Source organism: Rhinatrema bivittatum, chromosome 1, assembly GCF_901001135.1.
Source record: "Rhinatrema bivittatum chromosome 1, aRhiBiv1.1, whole genome shotgun sequence".
NCBI classification, from domain to species: domain Eukaryota; kingdom Metazoa; phylum Chordata; class Amphibia; order Gymnophiona; family Rhinatrematidae; genus Rhinatrema; species Rhinatrema bivittatum.
The window spans coordinates 160,236-180,517 of NC_042615.1; the positions used below are offsets into that span (position 1 = coordinate 160,236).

General features: G+C 47.7%; 1 protein-coding gene across 5 annotated transcripts in view; it reads right to left on the reverse strand.

Annotated features, from left to right (window-relative positions):
• BBS7 (Bardet-Biedl syndrome 7) overlaps positions 1 to 20,282 on the reverse strand; it is a 154,244-nt gene that overhangs the window by 98,876 nt on the left and 35,086 nt on the right. For all 5 annotated transcript variants that reach the window (XM_029587908.1, XM_029588771.1, XM_029587190.1 and 2 more), the window contains exon 5: positions 7,146 to 7,321. In XM_029587908.1, the coding sequence (XP_029443768.1) occupies positions 7,146 to 7,321 (176 nt within the window). The remainder of the gene's footprint in view (positions 1 to 7,145; positions 7,322 to 20,282) is intronic.

Genomic DNA, 20,282 nt, shown 5'->3' on the forward strand with positions numbered 1-20,282 from the left:
TTTGTGGTCTCTGATATATAGGATATGATTGAGGGCCGTACCCTTGATACGACCTATAAGGTCTGCGTCCATACGATGATTTACGAGTATGTGGGTAGAATCGCTTGGAGGACTGATAAGTCGGTTGTGACTGCAAGGACTGCACAGCTATCGTCTCATCCTTTAGTTTACCCACAGTTTCCTGTAGCTGTGTGCCAAAAAGGTTTTCCCCCGTGCATGGAAGATTGGCCAGTTTGTCGTGGACGTCTTCCCTTATGGAACTAGAGCGGAGCCACGCTGTCCTACGTGCCGCTATGGCTGTTGCCGATGCCCTGGAAGAGGTCTCCATGCCCTCATATACAGATCGGAGGAGATGTCTGGTGCATTTCTCCATGTCATGTAGGGTTTGAGGTGGTTGATCTCCTGTTGTTGAGAGCAATCCTTTTGTTGCCTGGATGCACTCGTACATGTATTGCATGTACAGTAGTACACACCTGAAACTATAATCTCATAATTTCCTGGGGTACGCAGATGAATATACAGAGGCTGATTTTCAAAGGGGTTAGGCTCTGAACTTGGCCCTTTTTGAAATGTATTGGGGTGAGTATGTCAAGCAGACTCCTAGTTTTGATAGCAGATGGAGACAGAGAAACTTTTACTGACACTGCTGCATAATCACGTGTGCCACCTGCAGTCCCTCAGTATTGACCTGTACCCCAAGCTTAAAAACAGTAAAAACCTTTTTTTTTTTTTTTCAAACAAATTTGTATTCCATACCAAGAAAATAGAATGAGCGGACGACTCTCCACCTCCACAGATCGGATGGGTTGTGGACTGATCTGTGGTACTACAGGAACAAAAATTAGCAGGTAAGAACCAATTTTCCTTTCCCTCTACGTACCCAGATCAGTCCAGACTCCTAGGATGTACCAAAGCTCCCTAATCAGGGTGGGACCTGGAAGAGTCCTGCTCGTAAAACACTCTCGCCAAAAGATAGGGACTCTGGATCCCCCACATCCAGGCGACAGTGCCTTAAGAAAGTATGCAACTTCCAAGTCACCACCCTGCAAATTTCCTGTGGTGAAACCAGCTGAGCCTCAGCCCACAAGGCATTTGCGCAGAATTCCCCCCTGAGGAAACCCCGGCATGCTGCGGGATGCTCTCTGTTCGCGGCAAAGATGAAGACCTGGCGTGCCGTTCGCAGTGAAAAGGTAAGGCCCCCGTGTGCCGTGAACGGACTGTGCTCTGCTCAAGGCAAAAATGGAAAGCCCCTATGTGCTCGAACGGCGCACCGGGCCTTCATCTTCACTGCGAACAGAGAGCATCCCGCGGCATGCCGGTGAGAGAGAATGTGTGTTAGAGAGGGGAAGGTGAGAGAGAGAGAGCATGGGGGGCAGGGGGAATGCCAGTGAGCGAGAATGCGTGTGTGAGAGAGGGGAGGGTGACAGAGAGCATGGGGAGGTAAGGGAGGGATGCTTGAGTGTGGGTTTCAGAGAGAGGGAACTTATATGAGGAGAATGTGAAGGAGTGTGTATGTGTGTGAGAGATTGGGAGCTCGTGTGTAGGAAAAAGGGATCGTGTGTATGTGAGGGTGCTAGCCTGTGTGAAGGGATTGTGGATGTGTGAGAGAGAGCCTGTGTGAAGGGCTGCGTGAGAGAGAGACATAGGTAGCCTGTGTGAGGATGTATGTGTGAGAGAAAGGGATCTTGTGTGGTTGTGTATGCAAGAGAGAGGGCCCTGTATGAGGTGATGTGTGTGAGAGAGAGAGTGAGGGAGCCTGTAAGAGGGTGTGTGTATGTGGAAGGAACACTCTGCAACTTTAAGTAATAACTTTTTTTCTGTAATAATTTAAAATGTAATTAAAGACTGTCATGTAAATTGTGTTATTTTGACCAATATAAAGTTTGCAGAATTTTCAGGAGTACTCTTTTCGAACCGCTCCACAAAACAAAGAGGTGATCCAACCTCCTAAAGTCATTCGTTACCTTGAGATATCTCAACAACGCTCTCCACACATCCAAAAGCTTAAGCTCCCTCGCATGAGGTGCGGAGGAGTCCATCACAGGAAAAACTGGAAGCTCCACAGTCTGATTCACATGAAACGCTGATACCACTTTAGGTAAAAAAGAAAGTACCGTCCATAATGACACCCCTGAGTCCGAAATCTGAAGGAATGGATCAAGGCAAGACAAAGCCTGCAACTCAGAAATTCTCCTAGCTGAACATATGGCCACCAAGACAATGACTTTAAGGGTCAAATCCTTAGGAGTTGCTCTCCTGAGTTATTCAAAAGGAGCCTCACACAAACCCCTGAGGATGAGATTAAGATTCTAGAATGGACAAACTTTCCTTACCGGCGAATGCAAATTCTTTGCCCCCTGGAGAAACCGAACCACATCCAGATAAGAAGACAGAGAGGAACGATTCACACACCTTTTTCGTTACGCGATGTTTTGTATATTTCAATTGATTTTAATCGTTTGATTACCATTTCTTTTGGATTACTGTTTTATTATGATTTTTTATAATTTAAAGTCATTGTGATGTATTTCACATTTACATGCTTTTATATGTTGTAAATATGATTTACTGTTTTAGTAGCCCCTCAGGCAGCTCTATGTACAAAGCGAAACTCAGCCGGAGTCGGGCCTGTGTACTGAGATAAATAAAGAATCTCTTTCACTCTTTGCCTTGGAGACAAGCAAGAGCAGCTACCTGGACCCTAAGAGAGTTCAAAACCAAACTCTTGCCTAAACCCTCTTGAAGAAGAGACAAGATATGAAACACCACAGATTTTAGAGATTGCACTCCGTTGGCGATATACTAGGATGCAAACATTTTCCAGACACTCACATATGAAAGAGAAGTAGACTTTCCCCTAGCCTGTAAGAGAGTAGCAATAACCGCTTTGGGGTACCCCTAAGTCTCAATTGTTGCCTCTCAAAAACCATGCCGCTAGACAAACGTGAGATACCAAACAACGATGCACTGTCTATACTCTATAGAGGGATATAAATACTTAATCTCAATAAGATATCACCTCCTATATTGATTTTCAAATCTTAATTTAACGATCTAGATCAACTTGTACACATATATCAAATCCTTAATTTGTCTATATTTGTACAGATTAAAATGAAAAACGCCGAACCTTTCTCCAAAAATGCCGACAATATCTTCAGATATCAACCAAAGACTGGTAACACTAAACCAACTCCCGAACTTATCTTATTATATGTCCCAACAAGGCCTTGTTTTGGATCCAAGGATCCTTCATCAGGGGTAATCCAATGTTTCCAGGTCGTCAAAGTTATCCAGCGTTTCAAAGTTTCAATGCCATCTTAATGGTCGCCATTTTACCTCAATTGCCCTGGTTGCTGACTGCTTATGTCTATTCGCTCTTCCTCAAATTGTAACCAATCCCAATATACATCAGTATGACGTCATCACATCCAAGCTGTCAAATTACTTAATTGAATAAACTGAGAACAGCGGGAATCACTCATTCCTTCAAAGTACAGTATTCCGTTCAAGCTCCGCATTTAGTCCCTGTGGTGATTGTGTGTGTAATGTAAAAATCCAATAGGCTTCCCTCAAATTCAGCAAATGTGTGTGATTACCACCGCGTGCTGATGCTCTCACATGATCAATGATCGTCCATTTTATCTGAGAAAATGAATGTTGATATTGCACAGTGTGTGACTATGGGTGCTGTCAGTGTATGCAGACGAGATTTATGTTAATTTAATCTCATCCTCATATTCCGGTAGTCCTCCCAATATAAACCTTGGGTCAATCACAAATTAAGGCGTATAAAACATGATCTGAATTACACGTGGTGCATGATTTACGTATCACCTTACATTTGGATGCCGGATCTGTCAAAGGTACTGAAAGGGTATAAAATGCTCTTCCTGCTGGGTTTTTTTTTTTTAAAACAGCTTAAAGGGGCAGAGGAATGTACATCTCTGAACCCAGGAGACCCAAGGGGGGAGGGACTGGACCACTAGTATCACCCCAGCCAGGCAAGCGGTCACCGGGAAAATGGGTCCTAGGCTGAATCAATCAACCAATCCAGAGCTAGAAGCAGAACAAACTGCTTCAGAATGTGTCTTTCCCTTTTTTTTTTTTTTTTTTTTTAAATATTGAGAATTAAACTAGTACTTGCTTGATCCTAAAGCAGAGAAGGGAGAAAGAAAAAGAAAAACTTCCACAAACCAAAACTGCTACAAGAGAGGGAACCACAGGTTCTGCTATCTGCATCTGCTGGAGACAGAGAAAATACTGAAGGGACACAGGGGGAGCACTGTCCTGATATAGGATACCCTTTGAGTTTTTCTCTGTCTCCATCTGCTGATCAGGAGGCTCAACCCACTGTCTGGACTGATCCACGTACGTACAGGTAAACAACTGATTAACGTTACTTGTTCCACTCCACTTGTTATTTTATAGACTTCTATCATATCTCCCCTCAGCCGTCTCTTCTCCATGCTGAAGAGTCCTAACCTCTTTAGCCTTTCCTCATAGGAGAATCGTTCCATCCCCTTTATCATCTTGATCGCCTTTTCTAATTCTGCTCTATCTTTCTTGAGATGTGGTGACCAGAACTGCACACAGTACTCAAAATGAGGTCACACCATGGAGCGATACAGAGGCATTATGATATTCTCTGTTTTATGCCTGCGATCCTAACAACTTCCGCCCTATTTTCAACCTCCCATTTATAGCTAAAGTTATGGAAAGATTGGTGAACACACAACTATCCAACTACTTGGAGGACCACAGTATTCTGTCTCCAAACCAATATGGTTTTCACAAAGCCGCAAGCACAGAAACGCTACTCCTCTCACTCACGGACTTCCTCCTCTCTGGAATCGATAAAGGCCAAGCATTTTTATTAATCCTCCTCGGCGGCCTTTGATACAGTCAACCACTACCTCCTTCTAAAACAGCTGGCAAACATACGAGTGACAGGTGCTACACTAACTTGGTTTAAAACCTTCCTGGAGAACAGAGGATATAGGGTCAAAATTCATAATACAGAATCCCAATATCACCCTTCCACCCAAGGGGTACCGCAAGGTTCATCACTTTCACCCACGCTTTTTAATGTCTACCTGCTCCCACTCTGTCAACTGCTCACAAAACTAAGCCTGAAACACTTCCTCTTCGCAGACGACGTTCAGATTGTGATCCCTATAAAAGAATCCATCACGAAAACTATGGAATATTGGGATAGTTGCCTATTAGAAATCAAACACCTCCTTACCAGCCTAAACCTTGTCCTCAATGCTTCGAAAACGGAATACCTGCTTATATCACCAGAAAACAACAACACACACTCAAAGCCACCAGCCCTCCTTCAAACCACTCACCGTCTAAACCTCAAACCATTCATTAACCAAACCACCAAAGATTGCTTCCACAAATTACATATTCTGAAAAGAATAAAGCCGCTTTTCCACACTCAGGACTTTAGAACAATCTTGCAAGCAATAATCTTCTCCAAACTAGATTATTGCAACTCACTACTACTAGGCCTCCCAGCTTCATATACCAAGCCCCTACAAATGGTGCAGAACACAGCAGCCAGAATCCTTACAAACTCCAGGAAAATCGACATATCTCCCCAATCCTCAAAGACCTTCATTGGTTACCGATTCACTACAGAATCATGTATAAATCCATCACTACCATCTACAAGGCCATCCACCAACACACTCAGCTCGACCTACAAATCCCCCTTTAAAAAACACACATCCACCAGACCCATCAGGGAATCCTACAAAGAATCACTTCAGGTACCACATGCCAAAATTTACCAACATAAATCTCTCAGTCTCAGAGCTTTCTCCTCAGCAGGTCCACCTCTATGGAACTCTATCCCACCTGAATTGAGACAAGAACCATGCACTCTAACATTTAGGAAAAGACTGAAAACTTGGCTTTTTAAAAAAGCATTCCCAGGCCTTGATTAAAACCTCCACCCAACAGCACAAACTCTTATTCAAAAATTGGATTGAAATAAGAAACCACCAACTTCCCACTCATACCCAGCACCACATTATCATGCCACACAACTGTATCACATAGATTCATTTTTGCTATACAGCTATATTATTTGATGCAATTGGCTGCACTGTAAAGATTCTACTGTTCAGTTATCTCCCCCTTTCCAGATCCAAGTTAATTCTCCTTGTTTTATTGTAACTCTCACATCCATACTATTGTTTACTGTGTTTGAATTTTGAATATTGTTTACTGTGTTACTCTCTGCCTTATTCACATTGTTAATTGTAAACCGGGTTGATCTGATTCTAGTCATGAAAGTCGGTATAACAAAATAATTAATAAATAAAATAAATAAAATTCTCCATTTCTTTCCTAATAATCCCTAGCATTTGATTTGCTTTCTTCGTTGCTGCTGCACACTGAGCAGAAGATTTCAATGTATTAACGATGACTCCTAGATCCTTTTCCTGAGTGGTGACTCCTAATGTGGATCCTTGCATTGTGCAGCTATAATTTGGGTTCCTCTTTCCGAATTGCATCACTTTGCACTTGTCCACATTAAATTTCTTTTGCCATTTGCATGCCCAGTCCTCCAGTTTTGCAAGGTCCTCTTACGATGAGCCAGACATGGCTCTGGTTGTGGAGGTTAGGAATTTAGGTGTCAATTTTCAAAAGGGTTTAAGTGCTAAACTTTGGGAGTTGGGCTCCTAAATTGCCCTTTTGAAAATATACAAGGACTGAGGTCATAAACTTAGGGCTATACCTTCACTAGGGCTCTTAAAATTAGGATCCTCAAAAGTGGGCATCAATGGGACAGTGTTAGGGCAGGCAAACAAAGGCAGGTGAATAAACTGGGAGCCTAAATTTAGATGGATTTTCAAGCCAAAACTTAGGCTCTCAAGTTCAGCTGAAAATGTGTCTAAATGTAGTTTAGGAGTCTAAGAGAAGTGCCGAGACCCCTCTACGCTTTGCCTGTTGTGTGGTCTTAGGAAGCAGACAAATCTTTACCTCCGGTGTGCCCTGAGCAAGGCAGAGCATTTCAACCTTCAAATCATAGCATCTCAAAGTATTTTCACGGAGATAAGCGACCACCACAAAAGGCAACTTTTACAGACACGAATTTAAAGACACTTGAAACCCAAAGTGCTGCGTACATGGCCTTGATGCTTTCGGTGAGGTTCGTCTCGAAGGAGAGGAACTGCTTCCCTCGTTTTGTGAAACCTCGAACCTCGGAGCCCGTGGCCACAAAGATTTTCTCCTGCGGCGTGTGAAGAGCTCCCCCAAGGTCCAGCCTCGAGATCTTCTGCCCTGGCAGCGTTTTAAAGACCGACTGCAAAAACAGAGAGGCAAGGGTTCAGTAAGTGCAAAAGCCAGGAAGGTAACATTCTGATTTTAACCAATTTATCTTCCAGCGATCTGAAAAGCTCCCCTTTATAACAGCAGTCAGAGAAGCTCCCTGCACGCCTTCTTGGGAAAGCTTTTCTCGTGTGCCACCGAGCTCTGTTCATGGCCAACTCAATGGCACTGCCATTACAGCAAGCACAAGATTCCCAACGTTTGTACTGCTGGCGCTTACTCACATCCTCGGAGAAGGAGGAGAAAGGTTCTTCATTGGGCAATTTCATTTCTCATACTCCCACGGCCCGGACCATGGAGACAGAGGAGCCACCCTCTGGGTCATTGCAATCAGTTACTTTTTCTCACGACAGAAATAACCCAAATACTGTACAGCAAGCAAGACCTTATAAATGGTAACACCAGACCGGGGCGCTCGGACATTAATATAAATACTGTCACTGCTTCCGGGGGTTCTCTGCTCCAATAATCTGGAATCCCCTACACCTCGAGCCATGTCAGCTCACTTCGGTCACACCTTCCCTTCGATTCCAGGCAATCTTTCTGCTGCAACCATCAGTAAGGACTATAAATTATACACCCCCAGGCTCTCGCTGCTATCCACTGGAAAGCTGGGTCATGACCTCTGACCAATGCACTGTAACTGAGTTAAAACTTGTTTTGTAATCCGCTTTCGGGCCACTCATAGAATATCAACTAGCTATACAAAAAATAAATAAATCAGAGACCTGCAGCCTCTGCACCCGAGTTTAGAATGGTGCTTGCTGTGTTAATCCACTTGGAAATGTGGAATTAAGGGTCAGCAAACAAGTTGTAGGTGGTCTAAACAAGATTCTGCCCAAATTCTAAAGCATGTTGGAGCCCTCAGGTGGTCAGGCTTTCAGGATGCGCACAGAGTAGAGGTAGTGTATGCACATAACATTGGGAATATCCTGAAAATTGGACTGGCTGGGAGTGTCCCGGGAGCTGGGTGGAGAGAGTCGCTGTTCCAGCTGTCTACATTCGGGCTTCTTTTAGGCCAGATAAACCTGGAACTGCCTGCTCTATTGAATATTGCCCCTATTATATTATGCCTTTAATATATTCTAGAATCCATTCTACACAACAAAGAATAAATACACAGGAAAATTGGTTCTTACCTGCTAATTTTTGTTCCTGAAGTACCATGGATCAGTCCAGACGAGTGGGTTTATGCATTCCTACCAGCAGATGGAGGCAGAGAACAAAACGTTCAGGCACTGCTACATAACTGAAAATACCACCTGCAGTCCCTCAGTCTTGACCTGTGCCCAAGCCAAGATGTCTATGTGAACAAACCCCAACTAAAGGATAGGGCAAACAGAGAATCAAAGTTGTACCCCTGGAACTAGGCCCCCTTGACTTAATACAAAACACATACCAAGCTATGTACACTTCTCATTAATCTGAGTACATCACATACCAGAAGCCAGGAAGTCTTTCGAGAGATGAGGATGGGTCTCTGGACTGATCCGTGGTACTTCAGGAACCAAAATTAGCAGGTAAGAACCAATTTTCCTTTCCTGTTCGTACCCCAGATCAGTCCAGACAAGTGGAATGGACCCAAGCCCCTCTATTCTGGGTGGAAACTCGAAAGAGCTGCGCACCATACACTTTCCACAAAAGTCGCCTCTTCGGTGCCCGCACATCCAAGCGGTAATGTCTGGTAAAAGTGTGAAAAGAAGACCACGTTGCCGCTCAACAAATCTGTGGAGAAAACAGCTGACAATCCACCCAAGAGGTTGTCTGCGCTCTCAAGCCCTCTTGCACTGACCGGCCCTTACAGATGTAAGTCGAAGCTATCGTCTCCTTCGACCATCGAGCAATAGTGCCTCTGGAAGCCTTATTTCCCTGCTTCGCTCCTCTGAACAAATAGATGATTCAATTTCTGAAAGGCATTTGTCACCTTAAGATATCGAAAAAGAATTTGTCGCACATCCAATAAGTGAAGCTCCCTTGTCATCGGAGCATCAACTGCCAAATTCGGAAAGGCAGGTAACTCGACAACCTGGTTAAGGTGAAAAGGGGACACCACCTTCGGCAAAAAGGAAGGAACCATACGCAAAGAAACCCCATCCTCCGAAAGACTCAGGAAAGGTCCCTACAGGACAACGCTTGCAGCTCAGATATTTGTCTAGCCGAACAAATAGCCACCAGGAAAACAGCCTTTAGGGTTAAATATTTTAACAATGCCCTCCACATTGGTTCAAAGGGAGGACCACATAGCCCCCGAAGAACCAAATTCAGATTCCATGCTGGACAGATCTTCAGAACCGGAGGCCGCATATGTTTTGCCTCCTTTAGGAAATGAACCACATCTGGATGAGATGCCACTGGTGTTCCCTGAATCCTACCTTGAAGGGAACCCAAGGCTGCTACGTGAACCCCTGGAAGGGAATTATAGGCCAAATCCTTAGCCAAACCACTCTGCAAAAAAGGCCAGGATCTGCGGAACGTCCACCTTCAAAGGTTGCACCCTGTTTTGAAAACACCATGATTCGAACACCCTCCACACTCAGACATAGGCCATTGATGTGGAAGGTCTCCTTGCCTAAAGCAAAATCGCAATCACAGGCTCTGAATAACCCTTCAGACGGAGTCATTGCCTCTCAAAAGCCAAGTCACTAGACAGAAGCGATCCTCCCGGTCTGAATATATGGGCCCCTGCCACAGCAATCCTGAGAGATGGGCCAACCGAATGTGATTGGACACTGCTGGTCGCAGAAGGTACTCCAAACCGGTGCAGCCACTCAGGTGCCACCAGAATCACCCTTCCCGGATAAAGTTCAATGTGCTGCAGCACTCGATCTACGAGAGGCCACGGTGGGAACACGTGTCAGCCACGGTTGAACTAGAGCATCGATGCCAGACCTCTCTTCCACGACTGAAAAACCAATCCATTTTTTAATTTGCCGGATTCACCATGAGGTCCACTGCTGGTCTGCCCCACCTTGCCTGCAGCAAGGCGAAGGTTTCGCCAACAACTCCCACGCCCCCGGGTCCAGAAGCTGTCTACTGAGGAAGTTCGCTTACACATAGTCCACCCTGGCGACATGAGAAGCAGCTATTATCAGATGTTTCTCTGCCTACACGAACAGGTTTTGTACCTCCAGAGCCACTAGACTTCGTACAGTCCTGGCGATTGATGTACGCCACTGTCATCACATTGGGGCCGATGCAATATTATTCGCGGAAAGCAGGTGCTGACTTTTCAGCACCTGCTTTCTTAACGCACGCATGGCGCCTACAAGGGCGATGCCATGCAATATGCAAATTAGGGGGGGTCACACTAGCAAGGAGGCGCTAGGGTCGCTATCGCGACCTTAGCACCTCCTTCTCTTCTCCAAGCTGCCGGCAGAGATTTTTTTCTTTTTTTTTACCTTTTTAAAAAGTACAGAAAAGCAGTTTCTCTTTAGTTCTTTTCAGTGCACTCAGCTATTAACGCCTGACACACATTTATTTTTTTGCATTGGAGTGAATGAGTAATAGCTTCGCTCAGATGCATTTGCTTGTGATGAGCGCTAACTCATTCACTCCGCGGACGCGCGTTAAATAGGCGCTAATCCCCCTATTGCATTAGGGGGTGGATTAGCGCCTATTTAACCCGCGTCAGACAGCTCGGCTGAGCACCCTGTATTGCATCGGTCCCATTGTCCAAGAACACTCGCACCGACTTGTCCCGAGGAGCAGAAGAAATGCCAGTAAGGCTTTGCGCACTGCCCTGGTTTCCAGCCGATTGATAGACCAGGTCGCCTCCTACATCGACCATGGATCCTGGGCTGATTTCCCTTGCCAAATCGCCCCCCAGCCAGAGAGGCTGGCATCTGAGGTCACCAGCACCCAGTCGAGCACTTCCAGATCCAGCTCTTTCTCCAGATTTTGCCAAGACAGCCAGCACAAGAGACTGGAACCTGCATCCTCTGGCAACGTAAAGGAAGCTGAAATTCTTCCAACAGTGGATTCTAATGGAATAACAGAGCCCCCTGCAGAGGACGCATGTGAGCAAAGTTCATGGAACTAAATCCAGCATAGACGCCATGGAACCCAGAATCTGCAACTAATCCCAGACTCTGGGCAACGACTCTGACCCTGACTCTCTCCAAAGTCAGCAACACCTTCCCTAACCGGGTATCGAAGCGAGGCCCCAGATACTCCAATGACTGGGCCGGCTTCAAATCACTCTCTGCTCGGTTCATCACCCAGCCCAGCAACTCCAGAACCCACTGGACTGAGTGATGACACTCCACCTCCGACTTAGCCTGTAATCAACCAATCGTCCAGGTATGAGTGCACCAGGATACCTTCCTTCCTAAGTGCTGCCGCCACTACCATAATCACCTTTGTGAATGTGCGTGGCCTATCGCCAACCCAAAGGGTATAGCTCAAAATTGGAAATGTTCTCCCAGAACCATGAACCTTCAGTGTTCGGCCAGAATGGGCAATGAAGATAGGCTTCCATCAAGTCCAACGATGCTAGAAGGGGGTTTGCACACCATCGCTATCACCATGTGCAACGTCTCCATCCAAAACCATGGCACCTGCATTGATCTTCTGCAGATTGAGAATGGTCGAAAAGGTCCCATCCTTTTTGGGCACCACGAAGTATGCAGAACCCTCTTGAGAGGGCACCAGTACAATGTCATACAAGAGATATAACGATGTAGTGTATCCCGCACCACCTTTCGCTTGCCCTGGGAGATGCAGCAGGAGACCACAAAGGGCTGCTGTCTGCCAGAACTCTGCTTCTGCGATCAACTGATATCTAAAGTCCAGGATTTGCTATTAAGTTTCCAATTTGTTCCTTCCTGGTACTCTAATTCTTCTGATCTTGCTACAGAATTATGGTCTGAATTCGATCCCACTACAGCTTTTGAGGTTGCTCAGATGATCTCTAAGTTAAACCCTTCCTTCTGTCCTTTAAATACGTGCAGCGTGCCTACCTTGAAGATCGCTAGAGATCTTATTGCCCCTGCACTCTGTACACTTACTAATCTTTCCTTATCAGAGGCATTATTCCAGCTAGGCTAAAGCAATAGGTTATTAGGCCATTGTTATAGAAATCAGGAGTGATTGGACTCTTTTGATTTTGTCTTTCATGTCTAAATTGTTAGTAGTTCTAGTATTCAGGCAACTATCTAAATTTGTTGAAGAACATCAGATTCTCGCTCCCTTTCAGTTTGGCTTTAGAAAGTCACTTAATACAGAGATATTTCTTGTTTCTTTGCTTGATAGCATCAGATGGGGTCTCAACAGCGGTCATAATTATGTTTTGGTTATGCTGGATATTTCATCTGCTTCTGACACTCTTGACCATGATATTTTGTTATATCATTTGAAAGAATGTGGGATTTCTGGACAGATTTTGCTCTGGTTTACATCATACCTTTCTGATCGGCGATCTCAGGTCATAATGGAGGGGTCCAGGTTCTCCTTGGTTTATAAATACTCCACTTTTCAACATTTACTTAGCTCCAATCTGTAAGATTCTAATGACTTTTTGTGATGGCTATTGAATACATGCTGATGATATCCGGTTTTCCATCAAAACTTGCTCTACATGGGCTGAAACCGTGAGTAGTATAGGAATTTGTCTGATAACCATAAAACAGTGGCTCCAACATAGCAAACTGTCTCTAAATGTTGTAAAAACAGAATTTTTGGTTGTTCAGCGCTCTGGTTGCCTTGATGTCCCTATCAATAGAGCCTTGAACAACACTGATTTCAACTTATGTAAGAAGTCTGGGTGTATTGATTGACTCTAAACTATCTTTTCATCACCATATTAAGGGTGTAATTTGAAATGGCTTTTTCAGACTTAGAGTCCTACATGGCCTCGAGACTCTGCTTGAACCGTACAACTTTAAATTGGTTGTTCAAGTCTCTGTGCTGCCTACTATGAATTATTGCAACGCTATATACCTTAGGCTTCCAGATGTAGTGAGACACTCAGACCATATTTCTCCTATGCTACATCATCTTCAATGGTTGCCTATTCGATCTAGGATTCAAGCTTAAGATTCTGTTCTTGACGCACAAACATCTTAGCACTTCTTCCTTTACGTGGATTAATTTTCTTCTTCGTATTTACCAACCAACTAGGAATCTCAGATCAGAGGAGAGGGGACTCCTTGAGATGCCAACTGTGAGGACAGCGAGATTGTCAACTACAAGAGAATGTGCCTTTTCTGTAGCAGCACCTGTAATGTGGAATTCTGTTCCTGCACCTTTGAGACTTATGGGGTGCAAAAGAAAATTAGGTCTTACCTCTTAATTTTCGTTCCTGTAGTACCAAGGATCAGTCCAGACTCCTGGGTTATGCCCTGGTATATATAGTGGAGCCTGACAAGTTTTGCTCTGTTTCCACCTGCTGGTGTGGGGGCATAACCCAGGAGTCTGGACTGATCCGGTACGTACAGGGAAAACAACTTTTAAAGCTGCACCAAAAACTTTTCTGGTTAAGCTAGCTTTTGCACAAAAGCGATTAAGAAATTTTAATAAATTAAACTAACTAAACTAAAGGCATCCTTGAGCAAGAGAGAAAATTCTAAGGTGTAGCCATTTCTGATCACCTCCAGGACCCACCAGTCTGACATGATTCTGGGTCCACTCCTCGAAAAAAAAGGGACAGCCTCCCTCCGATAGCCTCCAGAAAGGAGTGGACAACACGCCTTCATTGCTCAGTCTTGTTTTCACCGCCCCCTTGAGATCCAAGGTCCCTCGGGGATCTGCGGCGACTCCGAAAGGGCTGCTGTCTGCCAGAACTCTGCTTCTGCGATGCCAGACCAGGGCTCCTGCCCGCACGAAACCTCCAAAAACGAGCTTGTGGAAGAAAGGGCTTCTTAGGGGCCTTTCTATCCGCAAGTAACTTATTACCCTTTGACTCTTCCAACTGCTGCATGAGCTGCTCCAGGTCCTCCACAAAGAGCAGCTTCCCCTTGCAGGGGAGATTCGACAGCTGGGCTTTAGACCACATGTCCATTGACCAATTTTGCAGCCGAAGGAGCCTCCACACCACCACTGCAGACAGCACACTCTTGGCAGAAATCCGGACCAAGTCATACAGAGCATCGGCCACATAGGCCACGCCCACTTCCAAGTGGGCCGCGTGTGCTGACTCAGCCGCCATCCCTGACCGCTTGTCATGTGCCTGCTGCACCCAGCACAAAGAGGCTCTCTGCATCAAACTTCCGCACACTGCCGCATGAAGACTCAAAGCTGAAACCTCAAACAGCCTCCTTCAGCAGAATCTCCAGCTTCCAATCCTGGATATTGTTTAGAGCCAGAATCCCCGTTACCGGGATGGTCATCTTTTTAGTAACAGCTGACCCGGCTGCATCCACCTTGGGAATTCTCCACGACTCCAAGGTCTGCTCCGACAAGGGATATAACTTCACCATAGTCCTTGCTACCTTCAGGCCTGCCTCTGACCCCCCTGGGATTTCCAGAGTCAGCCCAGTTGCCATCGTGCTTTTGGGGCCCCTCCCAGGCGTATTCTCGGCAAAACAAGGCCAAATTGCGTCGAGCCTGCTTTAAACCACAGCCCTGCCGACACAAGCTCTCCCTGACGCTGTCCGGTGCTGAACTATCAAACTCCCGGCCCCAACCAACAGCAGCTCCCTGCCTGCCGTCCGACAGGAAAACAGAGACTCACCCGCTGCCTCAGCCGCTACTGCTGTGCTTCTTTTTTTTTTTACCCAGCCAGAAAGGAATAGAAATACTTCCCTGCTTCTGCAGGCCGAGCACCGAGGGTGCCAGGGACCCAGAGGGAGTGAGGGAACCAGGACCCCTGGCTATCAAATCCCCTTGATGAGAAAGGCTGAGTCAGGACAGGGGTCATCAACCCCCCGCTCGCCCTGCTCCACCCGAGGGATGGCCCAAGGAAGCTAACACCTCGGGGAGCTGAATCTCCTTACTCTTCTTGTTTTTGTCTTAACTCCTCTACCAGAAGGTGGCGCTCTCGGTTATGTAGCAGTGCTTCAAGGCTTTGTTCTCCGCCTCCATCTGCTGGTAGGGATGCACTTGTCCGGACTGATCCGGGGTATGAACAGGAAATTAACAAGTAACACAAAATCATTTTCCAGCCTAGGTTTTCCAAGGGAATGTCATCCTTTCCTTGTGAAAAATCGTAAATTTTAAAATATGAGTGGAAAATAAGCCCAATTATGATGCCATGCTTCCCTAAATATATATTCCTTTCTCAGTCCTCATACGGCCATAAACTAATGTCGTGTGCTGCAAATTATTAGGTTCTGAGAGACAAACGGCACATGTTCACAAGGAGGAGTGTGAATAAGTCGGTTCCCTGCTCTCATAATGTGCAATATATCAAGGAGAAGGAAGTGGAGGCAGACACGGACACATTCACATTTCTGCACCACCTAATCTCTATGACAGAGGCAGCTCTCTTTCCTCATACGGCCAAGAAAGAGAATTAGGAGTCACACTCCAAGTGCTGATTATCTACGGACTGGTAGAAAAGCCCATCAAAAATGATAAAAACTGCAGCTCCCTTGAACCCCCGTGTCCACGCCGTACATGCACTAATTCCATTGTCAATTATTAGCATGGGCTGTTTGAAATCAGCGCGCAGGCAGAACAGATGCCAGGACATCTGGGATTACCACAGCAAAGGACATGAGTGGGCAATATCTAACACTTAACACTTCCACTGGGGGTGGAAACACAACTGAGCTCCGCGTGATTTTCCTGGTAATGTCTGACGGCTAATTGCTTGTAAAGGAAAATTAGTTTCTTACCTGATAATTTTCGTTCCTGTAGTACCAAGGATCAGTCCAGGACACCTGGGTTGTGACTCCGCACCAGTAGATGGAGACAGACTAAAACTTGTGGGCGGAGCATATATGCCCCTGTGCCAGTCACAGCCCCTCAGTCATACGTAATGTCAAAGTAGACAAAAGCCAAAAAGCAACCATCGCTAACCATACAACTTGGTAGGGAAAAGAAAACCAACACCCCTACAGGAACCAGACTCCCCAACCGGGAGAGCGAATGGATCAGCGTACTGAAAAACACAATAATGAGCGGACTCTCCGTTACTATAACGCAACACTGCGGGCGGGATCCTGGACTGATCCTTGGTACTACAGGAACGAAAATTATCAGGTAAGAAACTAATTTTCCTTTCCCTGTACGTACCAGGATCAGTCCAGGACACCTGGGATGTACCAGAGCTAACTTACCGAGGGTGGGAAGCAGAGAGTCCCGCTCGGAGTACCCTCTCTCCAAAACCCCCAGCTTCAGTAGCCTGAACATCCAACCGGCAATGTTTAATGAAGGTATGCAACGACTTCCAGGTATCCGCCCTGCAAAGCGTGTCGAATGAGCCCGAAGACCCACCGGCGGCGATTTTCCGCGCAGAATGTACGCAGAACCAATGGCTTCCTTGAGCCAATGGGCAATTGTCGTGCGGGACGCCGCAGCACCTTTCTTTGGACCCGAAGTTAACACAAACAGATGATCCGTCACCCGAAACGGATTAGTAACCTCCAGATAGCGAAGCCGGGACCTCCGCACCTCTAGTTTTCTCAAGTCTTTTGTTTTCGGGTCCGAAGACTCCGCAACCGAGAAAGCGGGAAGTTCAATTGACTGATTCAAATCGAACGACGACACGACCTTAGGAAGGAAGGAGGTAACCGTCCGCAAGGAGACCACCGAATCGGAGATGCGCAAGAAGGTCTCCCTACAGGACAACGCCTGTAATTCTGAAAACACGATGGGCCGATGCAATCGCCACTAGGAATACGGTCTTCAAGGTGAAATCCTTGAGCGTAGAACGTTTCAGGGGCTCAAAACGGCACTGAGCATAAGGCTGAGAGTACCCAGTTGAGGTTCCAAGACGGGCAAGGGGGCCGCAACGGAGGACGGAGGTGCTTAGCCCCCCTAAGAAAACGGGAGATATCCGGGTGGAGAGCCAGAGAGATCCCCCGGCCCTTACCACGCAAACAGCCAAGCGCCGCCACTTGAACCCGAAGGGAATTACACGCTAAACCTTCGGCGAGCCCCGCCTGGAAAAAAAGCCAGAATATCGGGAATAGAAGCGGAAGTGGGGTCTAGGCCCCACTCCATGCACCATTCCTCAAAAACTACCCAGACCCGAACATAAGCTAGGGACGTAGACTGTTTTCTGGATCTCAGCAACGTAGCAACGACCGCATCCGAATAGCCTTTTCTCTTCAACCGATACCTCTCAAAAACCATGCTGCGAGACAAAAGTGAGCCACATCCTCCAAACAGACGGGGCCCTGACGAAGGAACCCCGGGAATCCCTGTAGACGAAGGGGTGCGGCCACTGACAGCTGGACCAGGTCCGCAAACCACGGACGGCGTGGCCACTCCGGCGCCACCATGATCACATTGGATGGATGCAATTCTATGCGCCGTAGGATCTTTCCGATCATGGGCCACGGTGGGAACACATAGAGAAGCACATCCACCGGCCAGGGAAGCACCAACGCGTCGACTCCTTCTGCTCCCCTTTCGCGACGTCGACTGTAAAATCGCGGAGCCTTCGCGTCGTGCCAGGTGGCCATCAGATCCATGTGGGGCATTCCCCAAGTCCGGCGAATGAAGAGAAACGCCTCGTCCGCCAACTCCCACTCTCCGGGATCCAAGCGGTGACGACTGAGAAAATCCGCCTGGACGTTGTCGATTCCCACTATGTGAGAAGCCACGAGATGGCTGAGATGCCGTTCTGCCCAGAGCATCAAGAGCCGCGCCTCCTCCGCCACTAGAGGACTTCTTGTCCCTCCCTGGCGATTGATGTAAGCCACGGTGGTAGCGTTGTCCGACCATACCCGGACCGCCTGTCCGCGCACGAGGGGTAGAAAAGCTTGCAGCGCCAGACGGACCGCTCTGGTCTCCAGCCGGTTGATAGACCACCGGGTCTGCGACTCTGACCACAGACCCTGAACCGACTTCCAGCTCAGGCTGGATCACGCCTGCCCCTCGAGAGGTAGAGGTAGATAGAAATCCTCGGAAACCGGTTTCCAGCGGGAAAGCAATGAGGACTGCAGCGGCCATAGATGAGCGAATGCCCAAGGGACCAACGCCAGCTTGGATGCCATAGACCCCAGAACCGTCAGGTAATCGCAGACTCGTGGCCGGTGTAGCGACAAAAAACGTAGCACCTGAGACTGCAGTTTGCATATCCGGTCCTGCGAGAGAATCACACTGCCTCGCTACGTGTCGAACAGGGCTCCAAGATATTCCAAGGACTGAGAGGGTTCGAGATAACTCTTGTTGAAGTTGACCACCCAGCCCAGGGACTGCAAGAGCTGTAACACCCTGGCCACCGCCTGCCGACACAGACTCTGAGACTTCGCCCGGCTCAGCCAATCGTCGAGGTAAGGGTGAACCAGCAGGCCTTCCCGCCGCAACTGCGCCGCCACGACCACCATCACTTTCGTGAATGTCCGAGGCGCTGTCGCCAGGCCGAACGGAAGCGCCCGGAACTGGAAGTGCCTGCCCAGAATGCCAAACTTCAGAAACCGCTGAAACGCTGGTTGAATTTCCACATGAAGGTATGCTTCTGTGAGATCTAGGGACGCCAGGAATTCGCCGGGACGCACTGACGCGATCACTGACCGAATGGTCTCCATTTTGAAGTGAGGGACTCGAAGGCATCTGTTGACTCCTTTCAGATCCAGAATTGGGCGGAAAGTGCCGTCTCTCTTGGGGACTAAGAAGTAAATGGAGTACCGGCCCTTGCCGTACTGAGCGGCTGGAACCGGCGAGATGGCTCCCAGTCTTTCTAGTCTTTGGATGGTATCTAGCACCGCCGCCTTCTTCTTGGGATCCTTGCAGGGTGAGACCAGGAATTTGTCCGTTGGGATGCGAGCCAAATCTAACTCGTAGCCATGTTTTATCACGTCGAGGACCCATTGATCCGATGTCACGCTGGCCCATTCCTCGAGGAATAAGGATAGACGCGTCCCCACGTTTGGAACAGCGTGCCGAGGACGCGACGAGGGATGGGCCGGCCGAACTTCATTGCGAAGGCTTGGACCCCGCACCCGACGGGGCCCCTCCTTGCCGGCCAAAACGTTTGCCCCGAAAGGACTGCTGCCACTGGGTGTACCGAGAGGAAGACGGCCTAGGGTCCAGAGGATCTTTGTGGCCTAGACTTCCTGGGCCCCCTGAACCGGGCTCTGCCTGAAAAGGAAAATCTCGACCGGGTCCTATCCTCCAGCAGCTTAAACGCTCGGTTCTCCCCCAGGTAAACCATCAAATCGTCCAACTCCTTGCCGAACAGCAATGTCCCCTTAAAAGGCAAAGCCCCGAGGTGAGCCTTGGAAGAGCCATCCGCTGCCCAATTGCGCAGCCAAAGGAGACGACGTGCCGACACCGCTGCCACCATGGACCTAGCTGAGGTGCGCAAAAGATCATGGAATGCATCCGCGCCATAGGCAATGGCCGCCTCCAATCTGTCAGCTTGGGAAGCCTCCTCTGAAGAGAGACCCGCATTCGCCTGCAGGACTTGAGTCCAGCGCAGACTAGCACGCATAGCAAAATTTGTGCAACTGGCGGCACGCACCCCTAGGGCAGAAACCTCAAAAATATTTTGAGTTGAACCTCCAACGTACGGTCTTGAATATCCCGGAGGGCTGTCGCTCCCGTGACCGGGATGGTAGACCTCTTCGTGACAGCTGACACTGCCGAATCCACCTTTGGGAGTCGGAGGAGCTCTAGCGCGTCCTCCGGCAAAGGGTAAAGTTTGTCCATGGCCTTGCTGACCTTCAGACCTAACTCCGGAGTATCCCATTCCTGGAAGAGGATATCCGTGGACGAAAAAATGAAAAACGACCGCCGGCCCTGTGAACCCAATCAGAACAGGATCCATATTTGCCTCCTGGCGGACCACCACCGGAGGAGCCTCAATCCCCAGCTCCTGGAGGATG